The sequence below is a fragment of the Heterodontus francisci genome, chromosome 31, assembly GCF_036365525.1.
Source record: "Heterodontus francisci isolate sHetFra1 chromosome 31, sHetFra1.hap1, whole genome shotgun sequence".
Lineage (NCBI taxonomy): Eukaryota > Metazoa > Chordata > Chondrichthyes > Heterodontiformes > Heterodontidae > Heterodontus > Heterodontus francisci.
In genome coordinates this window covers 52,380,891-52,405,403 of record NC_090401.1, presented here as the reverse complement: position 1 = coordinate 52,405,403, position 24,513 = coordinate 52,380,891, and the positions used below count along the sequence as shown (strand labels likewise).

At 42.2% G+C, this 24,513-nt stretch overlaps 1 protein-coding gene across 3 annotated transcripts in view; it reads left to right on the top strand.

Moving 5' to 3' along the window:
• mecr (mitochondrial trans-2-enoyl-CoA reductase) overlaps positions 1-24,513 on the top strand; it is an 84,504-nt gene that overhangs the window by 43,791 nt on the left and 16,200 nt on the right. For 2 of the 3 annotated variants that reach the window (XM_068011604.1, XM_068011602.1), the window contains exons 6-8: positions 5,922-6,024; positions 15,211-15,287; positions 17,321-17,381. In XM_068011604.1, the coding sequence (XP_067867705.1) occupies positions 5,922-6,024; positions 15,211-15,287; positions 17,321-17,381 (241 nt within the window). The remainder of the gene's footprint in view (positions 1-5,921; positions 6,025-15,210; positions 15,288-17,320; positions 17,382-24,513) is intronic. The other variant, XM_068011603.1, reaches the window with a different exon arrangement.

Genomic DNA, 24,513 nt, shown 5'->3' with positions numbered 1-24,513 from the left:
TTTAGCCAAAATGCTTCTCAAGTTCACCTAGCAAATGCCGTAACCATGTGTGTCTGACACATTTTCATTTCTTTGTAAAACAGCCAAATGCTAAAATGCTGTGTGGCTTCAAAACTGCTCCATTTAGAAAACCTCAATTTTTAAAGGAAGCAGATCAACAGAAGATGGAAGAGAACTCTTCACAGAAACTTTTGGTGGACATGTTCCTGCTTGCACAAGAGATCATGGGGAAGAAGATGGCAGCACTTCACTTTCCCCAACCAAAAGAAGTCAAATAGAGGAAGACTTTCATACAGATGACACACCATGTGGCTGTAACAGGGGTGAGTGGGTAGTTCCCACTGTCCAACCCCCCACCTAACAGCAGCAAGTGTATTTGTATTAAGAGTTTAACCCCTTGATTTATTTTTCAAATAACCAGACAGCGACAGGTTTTCTTGTAGATTTAAAAAAAAACAGAAAGTCAATTGTTTATTGATCAGTACGTCTTATCCCAAAATTGTCACAACCTCATTCACTCATGCATTTGTGCGCACACACGCACAGGCGCACACACAGGCACACACACAAAAAAGATACCGCTAGAGAAGGGAAGGAGGTAGATGAGTTGTAGTGGGAGAGAAGGGTTACAATAAACCTGTTGAATTCTCTTGATATTCAAGTTCGAGATCGTTGCATGACTGATATAATTGTAGATTTGTCTCTTGATTGAAGATGGTGGATCACTTGCAGCTCTCTCTCTGCTGTATTATATAGATTTCGGATTTTTTAGCAGGGCAGGTGCTTTCTGTCTTGCTGGAATACCAGCTGCTAAAAGTAGCTTCACCTCATGGGTCAGACTCTGTCTCTCTCTCTCTCTCTCTCTCTCTGGCTGTCTTTGTTTTAAGGTAAAACTGTGTCACCTCTCACCTGCTGTTAGGAAACACTCCAGTTTCTCTCCCATAGTGATCACACAATGGCCCAGGACGTGGCTACTTTGCACCTCCTTTGTTTTAGAAGAAGATATTCAATTCTGGAATGTTTTTAGGATAGTTGTGAGATGGAGTAAAAGTTCTAAATTGAGGGAAAGCAAGTTTTACGAAACTGAGAGGTGATCTGGCGAAAGTGGACTGGATACAGCTACTTGAAGGAAAATCAGTGGCAAACCAGTGGGAGACACCCTAAAGCGAGATTCTACAGGCATAGTATAGGCATGTCCCCACAAAGATAAAGGGTGGTGCAGCCAAATCTAGGGCCTACTGTTTATCTAGAAGCATACAGGGTAAGATAAAGCAGAAAAAGAAAGCTTATGACGATCACAAAAAATTTAATACTTTAGAAAGCCTAGATGAATATAGAAAGTGCAGGGGTGAAGTAAAAAAGGAAATTAGAAAAGCAAAGAGAGGACATGAAAAACTATTGGCAGGTAAAATCAAGGAAAACCCAAAGACGGTTTGTCAGTACATTAAGAGCAACAGGATAACTAAGGAAAGGGTGGGGACTGTCAGATATACAAGGGAACTTATGTGTGGATGCAGAAGATGTGGGCAGGGTTCTTAATGAGTTTTTTGTCTCTTGGCTTCACAAAGGAGAGCGATGATGCAGACGTGATAGTAAAAGAGGAGGAGTGTGAAATATTAAATACAATAAGCATCATGAGAAAGGAAGTACTAGAGGGTCTGCCGTCCTTGAAAGTGGATAAATCGCCAGGGAAGGATGGATTATATCCCAAGTTGTTCAAGGAAGCCAGGGAGGAAATCGCGGATGCGCTGAGGATCATCTTCAAATCCTCACTGGATACGGGCGAGGTGCCAGAGGATTTGATGTCTGCGAACGTTATACCATTGTTTAAAAAGGGTGTGAGGGATAGGCCAAATAAGTATAGGCTGGTCCGTTTGACCTCGGTGGTGGGTAAATTATTGGAATCTATTCTGAGGGACAGGATAAACTGCCACTTAGAAAGGCATGGATTAATCAAGGATAGTCAGCATGGATTTGTTACGGGAAGGTCACATCTTACTAACTTGATTGAGTTTTTTAAGGAGGATTGATGAGGGTAGTGCAGTGGATGTGGTCTACATGGATTTTAGTAAGGCATTTGACAAGGTTCTGCATGGAAGACTGGTCAGAAAAATGAAATCCCATGGGATACAGGGGAATGTGGCAGGTTGGATCCAAAATTGGTACAATGACAGGAAACAAAGGATAGTAGTCGACAGATGTCTTTGCGAATGGCTCAGTGTTGGGTCCCTTGCTGTTTGTGGTATATATTAATGAAAGCAAAATACTGCAGATGCTGGAAATCTGAAATAAAAACAAGAAATGCTGGAAATACTCAGCAGGTCTGGCAGCATCTGTGGAGAGAGAAGCAGAGTTAACGTTTTGGGCCAGTGACCCTTCTTCGGAACTGAAGGGTCACTGACCCGAAATGTTAACTCTGCTTCTCTCTCCACAGATGCTGCCAGACCTGCTGAGTATTTCCAGCATTTTTTGTATATATTAATGATTTGGACTTAAATGTGGGAGGCACGATTGGGAAATTTGCTAATAACACACAAATAGGCCGTGTAATTGATGGGGAAGAGGATAGCTGTAGACTCCAGAACGATATCACTGGTTTGGTAGAGTGGGCAGAAAAGTGGCAAATGGAATTCAATCCAGAGAAGTGTGTGGTAATGCATTTGGGGAGGGTAAACAAAGCAAGGGAAATATACAATTAACGGGAGGATATTGGGAGCGGTAGAAGAAGTGAGAGACTTTGGAGTGCATGTCCACAGGTCCCTGAAGGTGGCAGGACAGATAGGTAGAATGGTGAAGAAGGCATATGGAATGCTTTCCTTTATTGGTTGAGGTATAGAATACGAAAGCAGGGATGCAATGCTGGAACACATACCAAGATATCGAGGTAGAGACAAATGTTTGGTTAATCTCCCACCAGCACAATAGCTTGCGAATTTTGAATGTGCTACCTGCCTTACCTCCATTAAGAAGACATTCAAAGCCATCTTGGAAGATTAACACTGGTGGAGGCGAACCTCAGAGGGTAAACACTGAAGCAAAGGGACCCGAGAGAGATTGGAATTCTTAGACGTGAACTAATTAAGATGTGAAAGGGAGAATACACTGGGTAATCATCTGTGTGAAAACTTGTTTTTCTTCTCTACAGCAGACAAGCACCTGTTTTTGACGAGTGCAGAACCCAACTGGAAGTCTGTCTGTCTGTCTCTTTTTCTCTCTCTCTCCAGGCAATCACGTAAGTTCGAACCCTGCCTGCGAGCTGCAAAACATCCAAGTCTATCATTGCTGCAGACAGAAACCCAGGGGAGAAAATCATCTACATCACTGTCTCCAAGAAAACCCTGAACCAGATGGCCACCTCTACCAGCCAGAAACTTCAGGGTCACGAGTTCAGCCAGAAGACAACTGAATTACCAGACTCCACAGACTGTATATTCTTTTATTTGTTCTGGACTCCAATTCAACCAATCCATTCTTCTTTATTCTGTAACCTACTTGTGTGTGCGAGAGAAAGTTGGAGTGTAGTTTATTATTTTACTTAGATTGGGTTTTGGTTTTAAGTACAATAAACGAACCTCTTTCTTGTTTAAACTCAAGAAAACCAGTCTGGTTCTTTTATGATAGCACACAAAGGGTTAATCACTCACTGAATTGGTAAGTATATCCACTGTTTTAAAAGAAATAAACCCTGTTGCAGTCAAACAAAGAGAGGGCCAAAAGCAGAGCTTTTCAACCCCTCCTCACCTGATCGTAATAGTTCATTTTTCCATTCATTTGTATATTCTTATATATATCCATACAGTTATCTATTTGTGCAAATTTTGCACAATTTTGAATTAATTTGCAAAAGAACACTAATTCATGTAATCTATCAAACAAATCTTTAGCCACAGTGCACTCTGAAGCAAATTGGAAATCCAAAATTGCGTGTTCTATCTTTTCATCCCGTTTGCCTCCAGTTGTCCTCTCTTGATTAACTCTGGCAATTATCTCCACACTGTTAACAGATAATTGCAGTTGTTACTTTCTGTGTGTGCATGTACTTGTGTGCATATTGACTGACTTGCATCATAGAATGGTTACTGCGTGGAAGGAGACTGTTTGGCCCATCGTATCTATGCCAGCTAGTATAAATGACTTTCCCAGTCTGAGTCGGCAGTGAGCACAGGGACATGATTTTGTAATTGAAACGATGCATATGCTCATTTCAGCAAGTTGCCAGCCAAATCTATTTAGCATTAGCTCAAATGCCCATGCAGATCAGCTGTGGGCCTCTGCCCTGCTTCATTGCTTATTGGATCCATATAGTGAACTGTGGAGAGGATAGTGATAGACTTCAAGAGGACATAGACAGGCTGGTGGAATGGGCAGACATATGGCAGATGAAATGCAGTGCAGAGAAGTGTGAAGTGATCCATTTTGGTAAGAAGAATGAGGATAGGCAATATAAACTAAAGGATGCAATTCTAAAGAGGGTGCAGAACCTGGGAGTACATGTGCAAAAATCGTTGAAGGTGACAGGGCAAGTTGAGAAAGTTTAAAATAGCATATGGGATCCTGGACTTGGGAAATAGAGGGAAAGAGTACAAAAACAAGCAAGTTATGTTGAACCTTTATAAAGCACTGGTACGGCCTCAGCAGGAGTATTTCATCCAGTTCTGGGCATTACACTTTGGGAAGGATATGAATGCTTTAGGGAGGATGCAGAAAAGAATGTTTCCCATGATGAAGGACCTCGGTTACGAGGATGGATTGGAGAAGCTGGGTTGTTCTTATTCGAGGAGACAAGATTTGATAGAGATGTTCAAAAATCATGAGGGGTCCAGACAGAATAGTTAGAGAGAAACTGTTCCCATTGGCAGAAGGGTTGAGAACCAGAGGACATAAGTTTAAAGTGATTGGCAAAAGAACCAAAGGCAACATGAAAAACTTTTACGCAGCAAGTGGTTACAATCTGCAATACACTGCATGACAGTTCGGTGAAGGCCGATCCAATAATGGCCTTCAAAAGAGAATTGGATAAGCATCTGAAAGGAAAAATTTATAGGGCCATGGGGAAAGGGCAGGGTAGAGGGACGAGCTAATTGCTCTTGCAGAGAGCTGGCACGGCTCACTGGACTGAATGGCTTCCTGTGCTGTAACCATTTTATGAAAACAGGTGATGATTTAATAATGTTTATATAGCATCCCCCGTTATCTAGACTGGCTCATGAAGAATGGCAACTTGAGCAAAGTACCAGATGACTTCAGGAAAGAAGGGGAGGGACAAAATGCCAAGCAGGATGAGAGGTGTCTGAATAGTCAGTGAATCGAACAAAAGTTGCAAGTTTGTCATAGCAAATTTTGCTCAAAGTCCCATTCCTAAGATGGCAACGCTTGTTTCTATTCTAATATTTTCATCGGCTTAACTAGAAAAGCAACACTGCATTTCTGTAATTTTTTTCTTCTACGTTGTACCAATAACTTTTCAACAGTCATTTCTGGGCCATAATTGCACACTTAGAATGTGACCCCTGCAGCATGGGCTGCTGTGCACTGCATGGTGCTGGTTGCTCAAAGGAGCTGCGATGACTGTATTTGTGTTTGTGAATATTTTAAAAACTACTGATCATTTTATTGCATCTTTGTGTTGACACATGTACAGTCCTCACAATGAGTCTTTGTTGCTTTTCTTAGAATATTATTTAGTGCTGTGTTACCTTGAGCGTGGAGAGCGATCAGAAACAAGTTTCAAATTGAAATAAAAACAAAGTGCTAGAAGTACTCAGCAGGTCTGGCAGCATCTGTGGAGAGAGAAACAATTTGAAATGCTTTTAGGTGACAGTGAAAAGTACATTTTACCACTACCCAAAAGCATAACAAAACTGAAAGCCTTAATAACATCAGTTCTTAGTCTTTTTCCATCTCTTGATGTTTCTTTCCAGACCAGACTTGCAACAGTTGGTGGACAGTCTGAAGTCAATGGGAGCTGACTACGTGATCACAGAGGAGGCACTCAGGAAACTAGAGATGAAAGAATTATTTAAGGTAGCTTTTGGAGAAGTTTCAGTTTCTATTGCCATGTCACTAACCGATCAATAGCTATATGTTTGGATAATGTCACGAAAGAACAAGGCTGTAGTTTTACCTGAGTAATTGTTTCTAATAGTTCAGCCACAACTTGCCTTTTACTGGAAAGCTTCCTTGGCTGCACTAAATTGCAGGGTGTTGGTAGTCATACATGTACACACTTTCTTTCCTTTTTAGGTTGGTTGTTGCAGTGGGTTTGAGCTTGCACATGAGGAGCATAGGAGGACTGGGCAAGCTTGGTGCCAGTAAGTCAGTAAATAAATGCAGGAAAAGCTAGCATGGAAAATAGTGAAAATACTGGGAGGTTGAAACAAGAAAGTGTTAGAAATTCAGGTTTGCTTTAGGTACCTTCTGTAGTTCACTAGTATCATAAGTTTCTATAAGCAATCAGAACATCTTATTTCAGTGAAAGTTGATTCTGCTCGATAATTTATTGCACTTTAGGGTGATTGAGGTGGGGGTATAACACCAGTACCTTCATGTGACTTGAACCAGATGTTTGCTGTTCACACATAAAAGACAAATTGTTGCTGAACTATTAGAAACAATTGCTCAGTAAAACGAACAGCCTTGTTCAATATCTCCAAAGGTGGACTGAGAAATCATGTAAAGATCATGATTACTTGATTGATTCAGTACAACGTATCTTGGTGTAATGATACAAAATGGGATTAGAATAGGTGCTTGGCCGACACAGACACGATGGGCCGAAGGGCCTGTTTCTGTGCTGTATAGCTCTATGACTAAAATGAACGCACCATGCTTCTTCATGTCTTCATTTAAACAAGATGTCTTTGAACTGTTCCTTCAACCTTTCTGACTTTTTGAGCCTGTGTAAAGTTTTTGCAGCTCTCTTTTAAAAGCCTGACTGCCCTCAGCCTTCCCATTTCAAAAAAACCCTCTCTATTTGGGGTGAAATTTTGACCCCCCCCCCCCCCCACCAGCTATGGGGGTGGGAATGGACATGGGCAGGTGAGTAATTTTGTGCCGCCAGCCGATATGCCAGTTTGCCAGCACCATCCGGCCTCTGAGCCATTTTCCCAGCATGGCCAATTATCAGAGGCCGACTGGCATTGAGAACAAGCCAGCTGCCTGGGGATGACCTTCTGGCGACAGACTGAGGGGGGCCTGCACCAGAGGCAGGTTTTGAGCCCTCCTCGCCTACCTGGCCACAGGCCACCCTGAGGGGATCCCGTCCACAATGGTGGCCTGGTAGGTGTGGCCATATTTTAGTTGAAAAATGTTTAAAATGCTGAGGGGGGTGCCTCAAGATGGAGAAGCCTTTTCCCTTACCTACTATGGCAGGTTGCAGCTCTTTCCATTCTGGAGGGCCTCCTACTGACCCTGAAGCTTTGAGAGCCTGCCCACTGTCCTTAATTAGATGGCAAGCGTGCCACTAGTTGGCCAATTCAGGGAAAACCACATTTGAGTGACAGTTCCTAACACAGTGCAGGGTCAGGAGTCCCATTTAACCCTGATGTCGGGGTCCTGACCCAAAAGGCAAAATCCTGCCCTTTATTTATCTTCGCAGATGGATAGGAATCAATGGCATTTCCACACAATGAATGTGAGGTGTTCTTCAATTTATGTAGACAAGAGTCCCTTCTCCACCTCATTCCCTCCTCAAAAATTAGCCACTAGTTGATTGTTTAAAAAAAACTGAAAAACATGGGTTTCTGCCCAAGCTAGGTGGACAACAGATAGAAGCAGGATGGCAAACAGTAACACTGGCCACAAACGTGAGAGTTCTATACCGTCATCCTGACCATATGAACACTCTCAGTATCCCACTGAATGTTGGTTCCACCATTTGGATGCACAGAACTTCAAATGTTTCCCCTTCTGCACGCCAAAAATGATAGGCACCACATCTTGGATGTATTCTCATATGCAACCGCTAGCTCGTGTCTTTCAGCTACTGCTGTCTTATTAGTTATATGATGAATTTACAATTCTCCTACTTGTATTCAAATCCTTCCATGGCCTTTCCCTCCCTATCTTAGTAACTTCCTCCAGCCCTAGAACTCTCAGATCTCTGCACTCCTCCAATTCTGGCCTCTTGCACATCCCTAATTTCCCTCGCCCCACCATTGGCAGCCAGCCGTGCCTTCAGTTGCTTGGCCCTAAGTTCTGGAATTCCCTCCCTAACTCTATCCACCTCTTACTAATTTAATCATCTTTTCTAAATCAAATCAAAATAAAAAATTCCTGTAGTGTAGGGGTGATAGAAGAGGGTGAAAATCATTTATACGTTTTTTTCTAAAAGTGAAATTTAATGCATAAGTGTAGGTAATGGCCGGATTTTTACGCAGACCCAGCGGGTCGGATGGTGGTATGGGTCAGCATAAAATTGAGCGGCAGGCTCTGGGAGGCCTACCTGCCCCGCTTCAGCCTCCGGACGGGTTTACGGTGGTCAGGTGGGGGGGGTTGGGAAATGGCCCGCCCACCTGCCTGAGGCCAATCAAGACCCTTAAGTGGCTACTTAAGGGCCCTGGGGACGAGAAAGGCTGCCCAGGGATAGCTGCCGGCCTTTCCACGCCCTGTGGGGCGCGGGGGTGGGGGGTGCATATGGCAGTCGGGCACAGGGTGCCCGATTGAGGGCTGCCCCCGCCTCCCAACCCACCCCCGGGACCCAAGACAGCCCCCTCCCCCCAAACAACAACTCTAGCCTCACCAGGGAAGGACCGATCCCACTAGTGAGGCATGCCCCTACTTGCCTTCCCTCCTCAATCCATGGCGTCGGCTGGGCTGCAGTCCCAGCAGTGGTCACTGCTCCCGGTGGTGCTGCTGGGACTAAGAGCTGCCAGTCCGTAGATTGATCGACAGCTCTCCGAGGCGGGACCTCCTCCCTCAAGTGGGTGGAAGTCCCGCCTCAGGACAATTAAAGCCCGGGGACCCGTAAAGTACGGGACGGAATCCCGGGCTAGGCGGAAGCGAGTTCGCCACCAACTTTCACGTCGGAGTCCGGCTCCCATCCATCCACCGTAAAATTCCGGCCAATGTGTCAATTAAAAAAAGTGAGTGAATGGTGGATGAGAGTTTGTTTAGTTGAAAAGTAGTCTGAACATTTTGCTTATTTTCTGCATACATTTCATAACAAATGATTATCATACTAAGTGTTCCTAGACTAAATACTAGAATTCGATTTTTTTTTTTCACTAAGTGCATCAGGCTTTTTGTTGAATGGTTCTTGCAAACCAAGTGTCCGTGGATCATTCTTTACAGGCTGAGAATAAAGCTGGAAAGAATTATAAGCTTTGGTGTCGTTGCCTCGGTAAATTCAAGTACACACATGGTACATTTGCACTAATTTATTGCTCTGGCAAATTTGCATAAAACATTAAACCTCTCAAACCTGCTCCACCATTCAATTAGATCAGAGTTAATCTGTACCTCAAATCCATTTACCAGCCTTTGCTCCATATCCTCAATACCCTTACCAACAAAAATCTATCAATCTCCGTCTTGAAAATTTCAATTAGCCCAGCAACCACGGTCTTTTTTTAGGAAGAGAATTCCAGATTTCCATCATCTGAAAAAATTTTCAAGGCTGTCATCCCATAATTCATACTAATTGTGCTGCTGTTTTCAAGCCTACATTCAGCCTATTGGAAAAATACCCTTTAATGTATTTTTTTATTCATTCATGGAATGAGGGCATCGCTGGATAGGACAGCATTTATTGCCCATCTCCAATTGCCCTTGCGAAAGTGGTGGTGAACTGCCGCCTTGAACTGCTGCAGTCTCTGTGGGGTAGGTACACCCACAGTGCTGTTCACATTGGACAGCTCTCTCCGCAGTGAATGACTGCACAGAATTGCAGTATAATCCAGGTCATGGAGTTTGGGATATATATTTTCAAGCAATTTTTATCTCTTTTATCAAGGTGGGGACCCAACCTCATCGACTAAGATTTTTTTAAGGATTAATATTTTATCAACTGTGAGGCACAAAAATGTGTTTTAAAATTAACCAGAAAGCACCAATTTTAATATAAGATTTACATATGTTAATGCACTCTGATGGGATACAATGTTAAATCTTTCAACATCCTTACTAAGTTGTAGCTGTTGTTATAAAAGTGACTCTGTTTTGTTAATAAAGTTTTTTTTAAATTTATAGTTAAGCTGAATGTTTAAGTATCAAGGGGACAGTGAGGGCTGAACTGGCAACAGTATTACTGTTTGTCAGCTGGGTCGGGTTAGGCTTAGGGCTAACATGGCTTAGGGCCATGGCAACAGGGGCAGAAAATTGACAATACTCCTTTGATTGTACAAGCCCAGTAGGAGGCACAGAACATCTGGGTGGGCAAAAACTGCCAAGCTCTTTGGTTGTCAATCAGTGCGTGTGTCAAGCCTGGAGAAGAAGTCAAGAAAAGACCACAGAATGACAGAATCGCTACAGCACAGAAGGAGGCCATTCGGCCCATCGTGTCTGCATCAGCTCTCTGAAAGAGCAACTGCCTCAGTTCCATTCCCCTGCCTTCGCCCCATAACCCTGCACATTCTTCCCTTTCATATAACTGTCTAATTCCCTTTAGAATGCTTCAATTGAACCTGCCTCCCCCACTTTCTCAGGCAGCGCATTCCGGACCTTAATCACTTGCTGTGTGAAAAGGTTTTTCCTAATGTCACTTTAGCTTCTCTTACCAAATCCTTTAAATCTGAGCCCTCTCATTCTCGATCCTTTCACAAGTGGGAACAGTTTCTCTCTTTCTACTCTGTCCAGACCCCTCATGATTTTGAATACCTCTATCAAATCACCTCTCAGTCTTCTCTTCTCCAATGAAAACAGTTATCTTCATAACTGAAATTCCTCAACCCTGGAACCATTCTCATGAATCTTTTCTGTACTCTCTCCAATGCCCTCGCGTCTTTTCTCAAGTGCGGTGCCCAGAACTGGACGCAGTACTCCAGCTGAGGCTGAACTAGTGTCTTATACAAGTTCAACATAACTTCCGTGCTCTTGTACTGTATGTCCCTATTAATAAAGCCCAGGACCACAACCCAGCTTCATTTTCCAATATTTCTGAAGGATCCTGTGAAGTCCACTGTGAATTCGTCTCGTTTCCTGTATTTCAAGAAGGCCTGCTAAATAATTTTCAATGCTGTCTGAACAGAACTAATTTCTGGAAGGTTCTAAAGATTTGTGTGCTCAGAACTTGGACTGTATGCCAGTTTGGAACAACATATCTCATCTGCTGATTACTTCAAAAAATGAGCAAGTGATCGATCCAAGCTCTTTTTGTTTGTAACAGCTGTGAACTAAAAATCCTTTTTTACTTTTTCGGTTAACCGGAATATATATGTGTGTGTGAGTGTGAAGGGACTAAGGTAGAAAAGAGAACTTTTCAGAATTTAATGTTGGACTCTTTAAAAATTTGATCTATGTGCTATTATTTTACTTCATTACTAGGTAAGACTTGTTTTATAATCAACTGTTAATTTTGTTGTTCAGTAAAGAAACCTGGTTAGTGTGTTCTATTCTGGGGGGGGGGGGGGTGGTGGGAATAGGAGATCTGATTGACTGTTTCAACAAAAGGGAACACTTTAAAGAATATGTTGTGACCTGTAGAGAAGTGGGACTGAATTAACAGTGCACTCCTCCTGCCTTGGTTGTAACACAATGGTAATTACTTTTGATTCCTTGTTTTCATTAGATTAGATTAGATTAGAGATACAGCACTGAAACAGGCCCTTCGGCCCACCGAGTCTGTGCCGAACATCAACCACCCATTTATACTAATCCTCCACTCATCCCATATTCCTACCAAACATCCCCACCTGTCCCTACATTTCCCTACCACCTACCGATACTAGTGACAATTTATAATGGCCAATTTACCTATCAACCTGCAAGTCTTTTGGTTTGTGGGAGGAAACCGGAGCACTTTCATCTACAATCTCAAACTTATCAGCTACATTTAAAGAGCAAAATTTTAGCTAAAATTAATCACTATTCTCAATTTGAAATTGCTTGAAAATATATATCCCAAACTCCATGATCTGGATTATACTGCACTTCCGTGCAGCTCTTCATTGAGGAGGGAGCTGTCCCAATGCGAACTTAATGCAAATGGAGCAAATTATTTTCTCACAGCAGCATATACAGCGAAGAAAGCATTGTCCTAAAGACACTAACGCATATTAGGGCAGGTTCCACAGGTGCCGACAGCGTTCTGGTAATTAATCTACGTGCCTTTTTTCTATGCATGAGCCTCAACAGTGAGTGCCACCTAATCTTATGAGTTGTAGGAGCCAATAAAACCCTCCAGCTAGTATAGGACTAACTATCTTATTGGCTGCTATTGGTTCTGTTGAAGGTGTGTTTCATGGAACAGTTCCTGCCAGACTATTTATCAACCTGCAAATCTTTCCACTACTTCACACTCTTTTGGAGAATGGTGTTACGATACAAAAACAACCACCAGTCCAGATATGAATATCTTGGTGTTAGCAGGGCTAGATTTGCAATTGAGTAAATGCAACTAAAGTGCTGGAAAGTGGAACAGAATGCTACCCAGCAAGATTTTGCTTAAATAGATCCCAAGGTGTGAAGACAAGTCATTATTGTAAATTCTGCATGTCAGTTTGTTCTTTGTGTGTAATTTATGATCAAGGTATGTGATTAACTGAGAGACTGGAAAAAACACAAGAAAGAGATGAAATCCAAACTCCAGTTATTTTCAATCCTTTGTGCAACAATCTGAATTGAATAAGTAGTCTTTAAGTGAAACCTTTTGCTTTGCTTATTCCATTTGCACAGACTATCAATGCACTGCTAGACTGCCTACTATTGGGTTTTGTATTGCCTTTGTATTCCAGAACTGCTTCAGATAATGTCTAATTCTGCCAAAGCTGTAGAGTGTGTTCCATTTACATTACAATTTACAACTTTATTTTCTAGTTTCTGGACCTTCCCTATTGACTCAAAGCACAGAACAAACTAACAAGTGATAAGCCAACTTACAAGCAGACTGAGCACTCAGCACACCTGCAGAGGTGGAGGCAGAAGTGTCTGGGGAATGAGGTTAAAGTAGATGGCTCTGTTGGTGAGCTGGCGTCTGTGATAAATGGATCCAAGCCAAATGGTGAAGAATGAAGCTAGACACAGATCCTTTTCTTGATAGTCGGTTTATTCACAGAATGCAGCATTACATATCTCTGCTTTCTGCCCCCTTGTCCCAGCAGGTTCTCTTTATATCCACTCTAAGTCCTGAATTAAACAATGCCCTTCACTTGTGTATCTTTAACAACAGGGCGGCACAGTGGCGCAGTGGTTAGCACCGCAGCCTCACAGCTCCAGCGACCCGGGTTCAATTCTGGGTACTGCCTGTGTGGAGCTTGCAAGTTCTCCCTGTGTCTGCGTGGGTTTTCTCCGGGTGCTCCGGTTTCCTCCCACAGCCAAAAGACTTGCAGGTTGATAGGTAAATTGGCCATTAGCAATTGCCCCTAGTATAGGTAGGTGGTAGGGGAATATAGGGACAGGTGGGGATGTGGTAGGAATATGGAATTAGTGTAGGATTAGTATAAATGGGTGGTTGATGGTCAGCACAGACTTGGTGGGCCGAAGGGCCTGTTTCAGTGCTGTATCTCTAAACTAAACTAAACAAACCTGTAAGTGTTTGAATGTTGAAAAGCTGTAGGGGAAAAACATTGGAACACTTGGCTCTATTGAATATTTTGTGTTGGAATTTTTTTCTGAATAAATGAAAAGCTTCTGGAATTACTTTTAGCCAAAATAGCTGTCTGAAAGGGTTAAACATTGGGAATATTATACACTTTGTTCATCTGTGTTTGCTACATATAAACCATTTCAGTGTCTGCTTTGTTTGTGCAGATAATTTGTTTCTGCAGCTCAGCATGAGTATCATATTTCTGTAACTTTCTTTGAATGCACTAAGTGTAATTAAAAAGAAACCAGAAGGAAAGAAGCATTTGAATAAGTGGTCAATGTTAAAACGCATTATGAGCTTATAAAATAGCTGGAGCTTTTGAAGTGAATTCATTACAGAATATAAGATTTACAATGGTGTGGTTCTTTTCTCTGGAAAAGAGAAGACTGAGAGGTGACCTGATGGAGTTCTTTAAAATTATGAAGAAACTTGCTGGGTAGAGAATTTATTTTCACTTGGTGGAGGAAGGGGGGAGCAGTCCGAAAGTAGAGTCCACAAATATAATAGTCACTAATAAATCCAGTAAGGAATTTAGGAGAAACTTCTTTACACAGAGAATGATAAGCATGTGGAACTCCCTACCACATGGAGTGGTTGAGGCAAATAGCATAGATGCATTTAAGGAGAAACTAGAAAAGTACATGAGAGAGAAAGGAATTAGAAGGATATGTTAAAATAAAAGCAAAATACTGCAGATGCTGGAAATTTGAAATAAAAACAAATGCTGGAAATTCTCAGCAGGTCTGGCAGCATCTGTGGAGAGAGAAGCAGAGATAACATTTCAGGTCAGTGACCGTTCATCAGAAGGATATGTTGATAGGGTGATAAGTAATGTGGGGGGAGTCTTACGTGAAGGATAAACACCACCATAGGCTGGTTGGGATGAATGGCCTGTTTGTATGCTGCAAGATTCTGTGTAATGTAAGAATAAAGATTTCATGCAAGTTTTGAAGATCAATGACGGTTTTATAGATAGCATGTTTTTCAAAAAGGGTAATTTTTGTTCAATACATTTGTCTGAATTTCATTGTGGCAGATTACAATTTCAGCACGAGTTCACCTGTCTGCTGCGGGTGCTCCTGTTAAGGATATTAAACATTGTAAAAAGGATATTATTTTCACTGAGCAAAGCAATTTGTAACAAACTGATTTTTGGGTTTGTAGATAATGGGGTCAGCAATAAAAATGCATTTAATCAATTATTTTGTTTTGAAGCATCACCAGTATTATAATTTGCAGAACCAAGTTACATTCCATACAATGGTATGCCTGCTTTCTATTTTTTTGACCCGTATGAAAGAAGCTTAAGTGCACAAACATTTACGTTCAAACTAGCTAGTGTGTATGCAAATGGTGCTTCTATTCATATTAGCTGCAACTTCAAATTAGACTGTTGAACTGACATATAGAAAATTATCTCATTTCTTTAAATTTAAAAAAAATTATATTTTTGATGCTTTTCCTACAAGCAGAAAGTCCCAAGACCACGTCTGGCTCTGAATGGAGTTGGAGGCAAAAGTGCAACAGAGATCATGCGGCATTTAAAGTGAGTAACAAGATTACAGCAGACAGAATTGCCAATTTGAATTGAGGAAATGCACAGTACTGTGAACGGGATTACCAATGGCTTCATCTGAAGACTGTACGCCTTGAATGACCTCAAAGGAATGCTCTAAATGAGTTGCTTGTGAATGGGACCCTACCAGTGACCCTGACAGGTTTTTGTATTGTAACTTTTATTTGCTAATCCACACTGATGCAAGTTCAGCTTTGTATTGTGCGTGCTTCATTGTGTACAGTTGTTATTGTCACTGTTTACAGCTCGCCTCCCCATCCCAGTGGTTTTTGATGCTCAAGTGATGCTTTATATGAACTTTCCTCTCTAGCAGTCCACTCAAGCTGCAGATTTGCAACATAGTTGAAGCCATTGCCTGTAGCTAATCACAAATTGCAGCAAAGATGCTATACCTGGTCAGTCCACTAGCTGCTTAAACTTAGCAGCCTGCAGTGCGCTTGCATCAGGTGTTGAAGACTAATACCCAGTTTACCTTGCAGGGTGCCTTCAATGGTAAGTTTTGGTCCCCTTATCTGAGGAATGATGTTCTTGCTATGGAGGGAGTGCAGCGAAGGTTCACCAGGCTGATTTCTGGGATGGCAGGACTGACGTATGAAGAGAGATTGGGTCGATTCGGCTTGTATTCACTAGAGTTTAGAAGAATGAGGGGATCTCATAGAAGCCTACAAAATTCTAACAGGACTGGACAGACTAGATGCAGGAAGGGTGTTCCCGATGGCAGGGGAGTCCAGGACCAGGGTTCACAGTCTAAGGATAAGGGGTAAGCCATTTAGGACTGAGATGAGGAGAAATTTCTTCACCCAGAGAGTGGTGAACCTGTGGAATTCTCTACCACGGAAAGCAGTTAAGGCCAAATCATTAAACATATTCAAGAAAGAGTTAGATATAGTTCTTAGGGCTAAAGGGATCAAGGAATGCGGGGAGAAAGCTGGAACAGGTTACTGAGTTTGGACGATCAGCCATGATCGTATTGAATGGCAGAGCTAGCTTGAAGGGCCGAATGGCCTATTCCTACTCCTATTTTTCTATGTTTCTATTTTTCTAAGTGTGCCACTGTAAATAGTTCTATAGCATTAATGGCATGGCGCATGTGTTTGCAAAGGCACTGAAATCTCCAAGGACGTGGTAGTAATTTTGCTGCCCGACAGTGCAATGGCCAGTTTCTGCACAGCACTTACATCTGGTCCACAGCAGTTTTGATGTCAACATAAGTATCCTACCACCCACACCATTGCCCACACCCCCCCTCCCCCCACCACCCACCCCATCAAACACTGAAAGTCAGAAGCCACAATAATAAAGTTGAAAACATGACTTTAGAATTAGTGCTTTTGCATTTGTTATCCTGAATTAACTCTGCAATGCAACCTGGGTGAATTCAGCACCTTGGAGGACTATTGTCATTTAAAGTGATTCCATAATAAGAAGCCGTGACTTCATATAACGTAAACTGAAACAAAATTTCAAATGTGGTCTAAGGTCCTGTCATGAGTCAAAGCTATCATAGGGATTCCAGCAGTTTGCTTGGTATATTGAGGCACCCTGCACAGACTTCCCCCTTTGACCCCAATTCCAAGTGGGTTTACCTAATGGATTTTTTTTTCAAATCGCATGTTAATGCTTCTCGTTATGTGGCAATAGGCAGTATGGATGGTACAGATCCAGATATTTGTAAAATGAGCTCCATTGAAGCAGATTATGTACCATATCCCTGAAAATTGCTCATTTTGTTTGCATGAATGTGAACGTCCTTTCTGGAGAACCATGAGTGATTGTGTGAACAATATTCAAGATTTGAAATATAAGGAATCATACTCAATGGAATTGGGAAAGCAAGGAACAAAAAGTAGATACTGGCAATAATGAATTTGATAAATGACAGCAAACCTTCTAAATTCTGTACCAATCTATCATATTCTTTGCCCTGTAATTACAAGGTTATGATGAAATCTAATTTTTTCATATAACTTATCAACAGGCACTGTATTTTGTATTTAATGCAGGAAAGGAGGGACTATAGTAACATATGGTGGAATGGCAAAACAACCTGTCACAGTTCCAGTGGTAAGAAACCCTGTCTGTTTTAAGTGTAAATTCCCTTTTTTGTCCTCTGTGGACTTCCTCCCAGTGCAGTGGCATGACAAACAAATGTAGGAGCATTTTTTTCTACTGATAAAGTAAATATGGTCTGTTTTGGTGATTTTACTCAAAATACGAGCTATTTGTTTACAAGAGCACAAGTTAAAACAGCTAAAGAAAATCATCTCCACTGATCATCTCACAGCAAGCAGCAGCTCTGGCTGAAAAGGCAAGCAACCTGCTTCCTGACCTCTGTCAGAAGCACTTTGAACTAACTGATAAGATGCATAAGACAAAGTAAGGAGGGCTCTCACACTGACATTTAGTCTGCCACTATAAGCCAGGTCTAATAGGAAACTCAGTGGGCAGGCGTCAATTGAATTTTCAAATATATATTTATATTCTGGATTTTTATTGTGTTATTGTAATTTACTTGCCCAGGTAAAATATCCCATTCTATCAAGTTTGATTTATCCTGACACATTAATGTTACATTGGGTTTCCACAGTTGATTGTGAGGCTAATTTTAGCATGCCTACTGTTACAAATTCAGGGTCTGTCTCATTTTCTCTTGAGTGCAACAGTGCTGATTATTCTCACATAAGTGGTCTGAGCACCTTGTGCTTAGGGTTGCTCAATATCAAACAGTACAATAACATAAACCAGGGCTGTAACATTAGGATCACTGGTGATCTGAACTGAATTTTATGTATTCTGCACATCTGCTTCTGTAGTTTCTTTGAAGGTAGAGTGAAAAACATTTAATAAGACAAGGTCAGATGCAAATTATTAAGCTTGTTTATTTTGTAGACCGAATAACAGTCAAAACAAACACAACTTATTAGCTCAATCACACTTCCATCCTCAAAAACATGGAAAGAAATAAACAACCATGCACCCTGTCACTTTTGAGACTGACTGCTTTTTGGCATTAATTTTCTTTCAGACTAATAACTGAAAAACTTGGCTAGCAATTTTTAACTTCCAGCTCTGAGCCAAGGGCTGGGTCTGTCAGTCCTCTTTGTACCCCTTTGTCCCTTTTGTTCTTAATTCTGGCCCTAGGAAGAAGGGTAGTGCCCTGATATCTAGGGGATTCACACCTATCAACCAGACAGACTACCCTTTCTCCCATAAGTATATCCTCCAAAGAGACTTGATACCAGGCCCTTATTAATAGAATCATTTTCACCATATTGGATGTAAATATTTGGCCACCTGAGATGAGCTAACCAAATGATTAATGTTCCTCTTTATCCCTGTTTGGCTAATGGATCTATCTTGGATTAGTGTAACCTCTAATTATTTTTTGGAGCACGCGGCCCCTTTAAATTTTTTTTTATAGCCATGCACATGTAACAAGTGGGGTCCAACTTGCTCTCAGTCTGTACTGGAACTTTTATGTGGCCACACAACTTAAAGGGAACATTGCCTGGGATGAGGCAATATATCCTCACATCAGTTTGAAATAGGCTTTGAGTTGTGACAACTGCCAAGCTGGCTGGCTTTAATATACATTTTGCAATGCCTGCAATCTTTCTTTTTAAACCTGTGCAAAAGTACTTTTTTTAAAATCTCCCACCCTTCATAAACTTGTGTTTATTCAAAACTCTGCTGCCCCTATCTCAACTTGCTCCAACTGTTGTAGACCCATCACCCACTGTGCTTGCTGACCTACATTGACTCCCAATCTGGCAACACATCAGTTTCAAAATCTTCATCCTTGCTTTCAAATCCCTCCATAGCCTCATCCCTTCCTACCTGTATAACTTCAATTCAGCCCTACAGGCTTTTGAGATCTCTGTGCTCTTCCAATTCAGGCTCTCGAGCATTCCAATTTTAATCGCTCTGCCAATGGCATTCATACTTTCAGCTACCTTGAAGCTAAGCTCTGGAATACCCTCCCTAAACCTCTCTGCCTTTCTACCTCTCTCTCCTCCTTTAAGATGCTCCTTAAAACATACTTCTTTGACCAAGCTTTTGGTCCTTCTGTGGCCTGGTGTCAAAAATGTTTTTATTGATATTGCTCTTGTTAAATGCCAGGACAAAGCGCTATATAAGTGCAACATGCTGTTGTTAAAATACAATGATTCAGCTTAACTCATTCACAAAATCCTATCTGCAATTAAATAAAACTGACTAAAAGTCACAAAATGTTACACCTATCACAACTCACTGAGGTGAGTTAATGAAGGAAAGAAAAGAACTGACCTTCCAGTCTGTATGGCTCACTGCCTTAAGCAACCAATTCTTATAGCAATAGGTGTAAGCCAATGGAGCCTCAGGCTTATTACACCATTCTATTATAAAATCATAGAATAATACAGCGCAGAAGGAGGCAATTCAGTCCATCGTGCCTTTGCCAGTTCATTGGAAGAGCTAGCCAATTAATCCAACTCCCATGCTTTTTCCCTGTAGCTCTGTAATCTTTTCCCTTCAAGCATTTATCCCGTTCTCTTTTAAATGTTACTATTTAGTCTGCTTCCACCATCCTTGCATGCAAAGTGTTCCAAATCACAACAACTCGCTGTGTTTAAGAAAAAGTTTCTTTATGTGGCCACTGATTCTTTTGCCAGCCACCTTAAATCTATGTTCTCTGGTTACTGACCCTTCTGCTACAGGAAACAGTTTCTCCTTTTTTGCTTTATCAAAACCCTTCATGATTTTGAACACCTCTGTTAAATCTATTCTTAACCTTCTCTGCTCTCTGCGCCCCAGTTTCTCATAACTGAAGTCCTTCATCCCTGGTACCATTCTAGTGAATCTCTTCTGCACCCTCACTAAAGTGTGGTGCCCAGAATTCAACACAATATTCCAACTGAGGCCTAAGCAGTGTTTTATAAAGGTTTAGCATAACGTCCTTGCTTTTGTACTCTATGCATCTGTTAATAAAGCCAAGGAGCCCATATGCTTTAGCAGTCTCCTCAACTTGTCCTGCCACCTTCAAAGATTTATGTCCCCACACTCCCCCAGGTCTCTCTGCTGTTGCACTCCCTTTAAAATTGTACAATTGAGTTCATGTTGCCTCCTTATTCTTCTGACCAAAATGTGTCACTTCACACTTCTCAGCATTAATTGCTATGAGTATGCCCAGTTTACCAGTAGGTAGGTCTATGTCTGCCTGAAGTCTGTTACTATCCTCCGCATTGTTTACTACATTTCCAAGTCTTGTATCATCTGCAAACTTGGAAATTATACCTGTACACCTAACTTCAGGTCATTAATGTATATCAAAAAGAGCAGTGGTCCTACAGTTAACCCCTGGGGAACACCACTGTATACTTCCCTCCAGTTTGAAAAACAGTCGTTCACTGCTTTCTGTCCCTTATCCATGCTGCCACTGTCCCTTTAATTCCTTGGGCTTTAGTTTTGCTAACAAGTCTATATGCGGTACTTTGTCAAACATTCTTTAAAAGTCCAGATACACAAACAGCATCAACCACACCACACTCATCAGCCCCCTCTGTTACTTCATCAAAGGACATGATCAAATTAGTCAGACGCAATTTGTCTTTAACAAATTCGTGTGGACATTTATTAACTAATTTTTCCAGGTTCCAAATAACTTTGTCCAAAATTATTGTTTTTAAAAGTTTCCCCACCACTAATAGACTAACTGGCCTGTAGTTGTCGGGTTTATCCCTCTACCAGTCCTCTGGCAACTGCAAGTTATATTTATTATAGCGCTTTTAACGTAACAAAAAGTCCTAAGGCACTTCACTGGAGCATTATAAAGCTTGGTCAAATAGGGAGTTTTAAGGAGCATCTAAAAGAATGAGAGAGAAGTGGAGTGACAGAGAGGTTTAGGGAGGGAATTCAAGGACTTAGGGCCTTGGCAGCTGAAAGCACAGCCTCCAATGGTGGAGCAATTAAAATCGGGAATGCTCAAGAGGCAGGTATCTCAAAGGGTTGTGGGGCTGGAGGAGATTACAGAGATTGGGAGGGGCAAGGCCGTGGACAGGTTGAAAACAAGGATGAAAATTTTAAAATCGAGGCATTGCTTGACTGGGAGCCAATGTAGATCAGCCCAGAGTGGTGATAGGTGGATGGGACTTAACAGAGGGAAAAATGGTGGAGGCCGGCCAGGAGTGCACTGAAATAGTCAACTCTAAAGGTAACAAAGCCATGGATGAAGGTTTCAGCAGCAGATGAGCTGAGGCAAGGACAGAGCAGGAAATGGGTGGTTTTAGTGATGACGTAGATATGTGGTCAGAAGTTCATCTCGGGGTCAGTATGGCACCAAGGTTGCAGCCTCAGACTGTACCGGGAGAGATGGAGCCGGTGGCTAGGAAACCACCCCCCTTATCCAAAGAGGCTTGTAAGATTGCGGCCAGAACCTCGGCAATTTCCACCCATATTTCCCTCTAACCTCCAATGCATCCCATCGTACCAATAACTTTTCTACTTTGAAGACTGCCAATCTTTTAAGTACCTCCTGTTTATTTTTATCCTATACAATATCACTATTGCCTCCTACTTTCTGCTATATTGACAGCATCCTCTTCTCTGGTGAAGACAGATGCAAAGTACTAATTTCATTACCTCAGCCATGCCTTCTGCCTCCACAAGAACGTCTCCTTTTTGGTCCCAATCAGCCCCACTCTTCCTTTAAGAACATAAGAAAAAGGAGTAGGCCATACAGCCCCTCGAGCCTGCTCCACCATTCAATTTAGATCATGGCTGATCTGATTGTGGCCTTAATTCCACTTTCCTGTCTGTTCCCCATAATCATTGACTCCTCTATATTCAAAAATCTATCTCAGCCTTGACTTAGCCTCCACAGCTCTCTGGGGCAGAAAATTCCAAAGATTCACAATTCTGAGAAGAAATTCCTCCTCATTTCCATCTTAAATAGGTGGTCTCTTATTCTGAAACTGTTCCCCTCGTTCTAGATGCCCATACAAGGGGAAGCATCCTTTCAGCATCTACACTGTCAAGCCCCCTCAGAATCTTATGTTTCTGTAAGATCTCCTCTCATTCTCCTAAACTCCAATCAGTATAGGCTCAACCTTTCCTCATATGACAACCCCTTCATTCCAGGAATCAACTTAGTGAATCTTCTCTGAACTACCTTCAGTGCAAGTATATCCTTCCCTAAATAAGGAGACCAAAATTGTACGCAGTTCTCTTTGACTACCCTTTTACTTCTTCTTTGGCCTCCTTATCTCGAGAGACAATGGATAAGCGCCTGGAGGTGGTCAGTGGTTTGTGAAGCAGCGCCTGGAGTGGCTATAAAGGCCAATTCTAGAGTGACAGGCTCTTCCACAGGTGCTGCAGAGAAATTTGTTTGTCGGGGCTGTTACACTGTTGGCTCTCCCCTTACGCCTCTGTCTTTTTTCCTGCCAACTACTAAGTCTCTTCGGCTCGCCACACTTTAACCCTGTCTTTATGGCTGCCTGCCAGCTCTGGCGAAAGCTGGCAACTGACTCCCATGACTTGTGATCAATGTCGCAGGATTTCATGTCGCGTTTGCAGACGTCTTTAAAGCGGAGACATGGATGGCCGGTGGACCTGATACCAGTGGCGAGCTCGCTGTACAATGTGTCTTTGGGGATCCTGCCATCTTCCATGCGGCTCACATGGCCAAGCCATCTCAAGTGCTGCTGACTCAGTAGTGTGTATAAGCTGGGGATGTTGGCCGCCTCGAGGACTTCTGCGTTGGAGATACGGTCCTGCCACCTGATGCCAAGTATTCTTGGAGGCAGCGAAGATGGAATGAACTGAGACGTCGCTCTTGGCTGACATACATTGTCCAGGCCTCGCTGCCATAGAGCAAGGTACTGAGGACACAGGCCTGATACACTCGGACTTTTGTGTTCCGTGTCAGTGCGCCATTTTCCCACACTCTCTTGGCCAGTCTGGACATAGCAGTGGAAGCTTTTCCCATGCGCTTGTTGATTTCTGCATCTAGAGACAGGTTACTGGTGATAGTTGAGCCTAGGTAGGTGAACTCTTGAACCGCTTCCAGATCATGGTCGCCAATATTGATGGATGGAGCATTTCTGATGTCCTGCCCCATGATGTTCGTTTTCTTGAGGCTGATGGTTAGGCCAAATTCATTGCAGGCAGCCGCAAACCTGTCGATGAGACTCTGCAGGCACTCTTCAGTGTGAGATGTTAAAGCAGCATCGTCAGCAAAGAGGAGTTCCCTGATGAGGACTTTCCGTACTTTGGACTTCGCTCTTAGACGGGCAAGGTTGAAAAACCTGCCCCCTGATCTTGTGTGGAGGAAAATTCCTTCTTCAGAGGACTTGAACGCATGTGAAATCAGCAGGGAGAAGAAAATCCCAAAAAGTGTGGGTGTGAGAACACAGCCTTTTACTAGTTGCGTTTATAAAAGACTTCTGGGTGTCCTTTTATGTGAACCACTAATCTATACTAATACTCTCTCTCTGCCCCTCTTAATCCCTTTTTCAGACCTCCTCTGTACATTCAATATTCAACTTGGTTCTCTACTGTATTATGAACCTAACAATTGTCATAAGCCTCCTTTTTTAGTTTCGCTTTAATTGCATTTTTAGTCATCATGGGAGCTTTGGATGCCCTTCCTTTCTCACTCATAGGAATGTGTTCACTCTGTACCCAGACCATCTCCTCGTTGAAGGCTTCCCATTGTTTGATTGCTGTTTTGCCGATCAATTTTTGATTCCAGTCCACTTGGGCCAGGTCCCTTTTCAACTCACTGACGTTTGCCCTCCTCCAATTAGGGTATTTCTATGCTTTGGTACCTTGTCCTTTTCTATAACTATTCTAAATCTGATGATATCGTTGTTCCCCATATGCTTTCCCACTGAAGCATGCTCTACTTGTCCCAGCTCATTCCCCTGAACAAGATCAGCACTGCTGCTTTCCTTGTTGGACTGCAAACATACTGATCAAGAAAGTTCTCTTCTACATATTTCAAGAATTCCTCCTTATCTTTGCCCTTTGCACTGTTACTATCCCAGTCTAAATTGGGATAATTAAGTCCCCTATTATTTCTACTTTGTATGTAGTTCTTGTATCTTTCTGTAATTTGTCTTCAAATGTTCTCCTCTATCTCCTTCCCACTGTTGGATCATAGCTGATTTGTACCTCAATTCCATTTACCCACCTTTGCTCCATATCCTTGGTGCCCTTA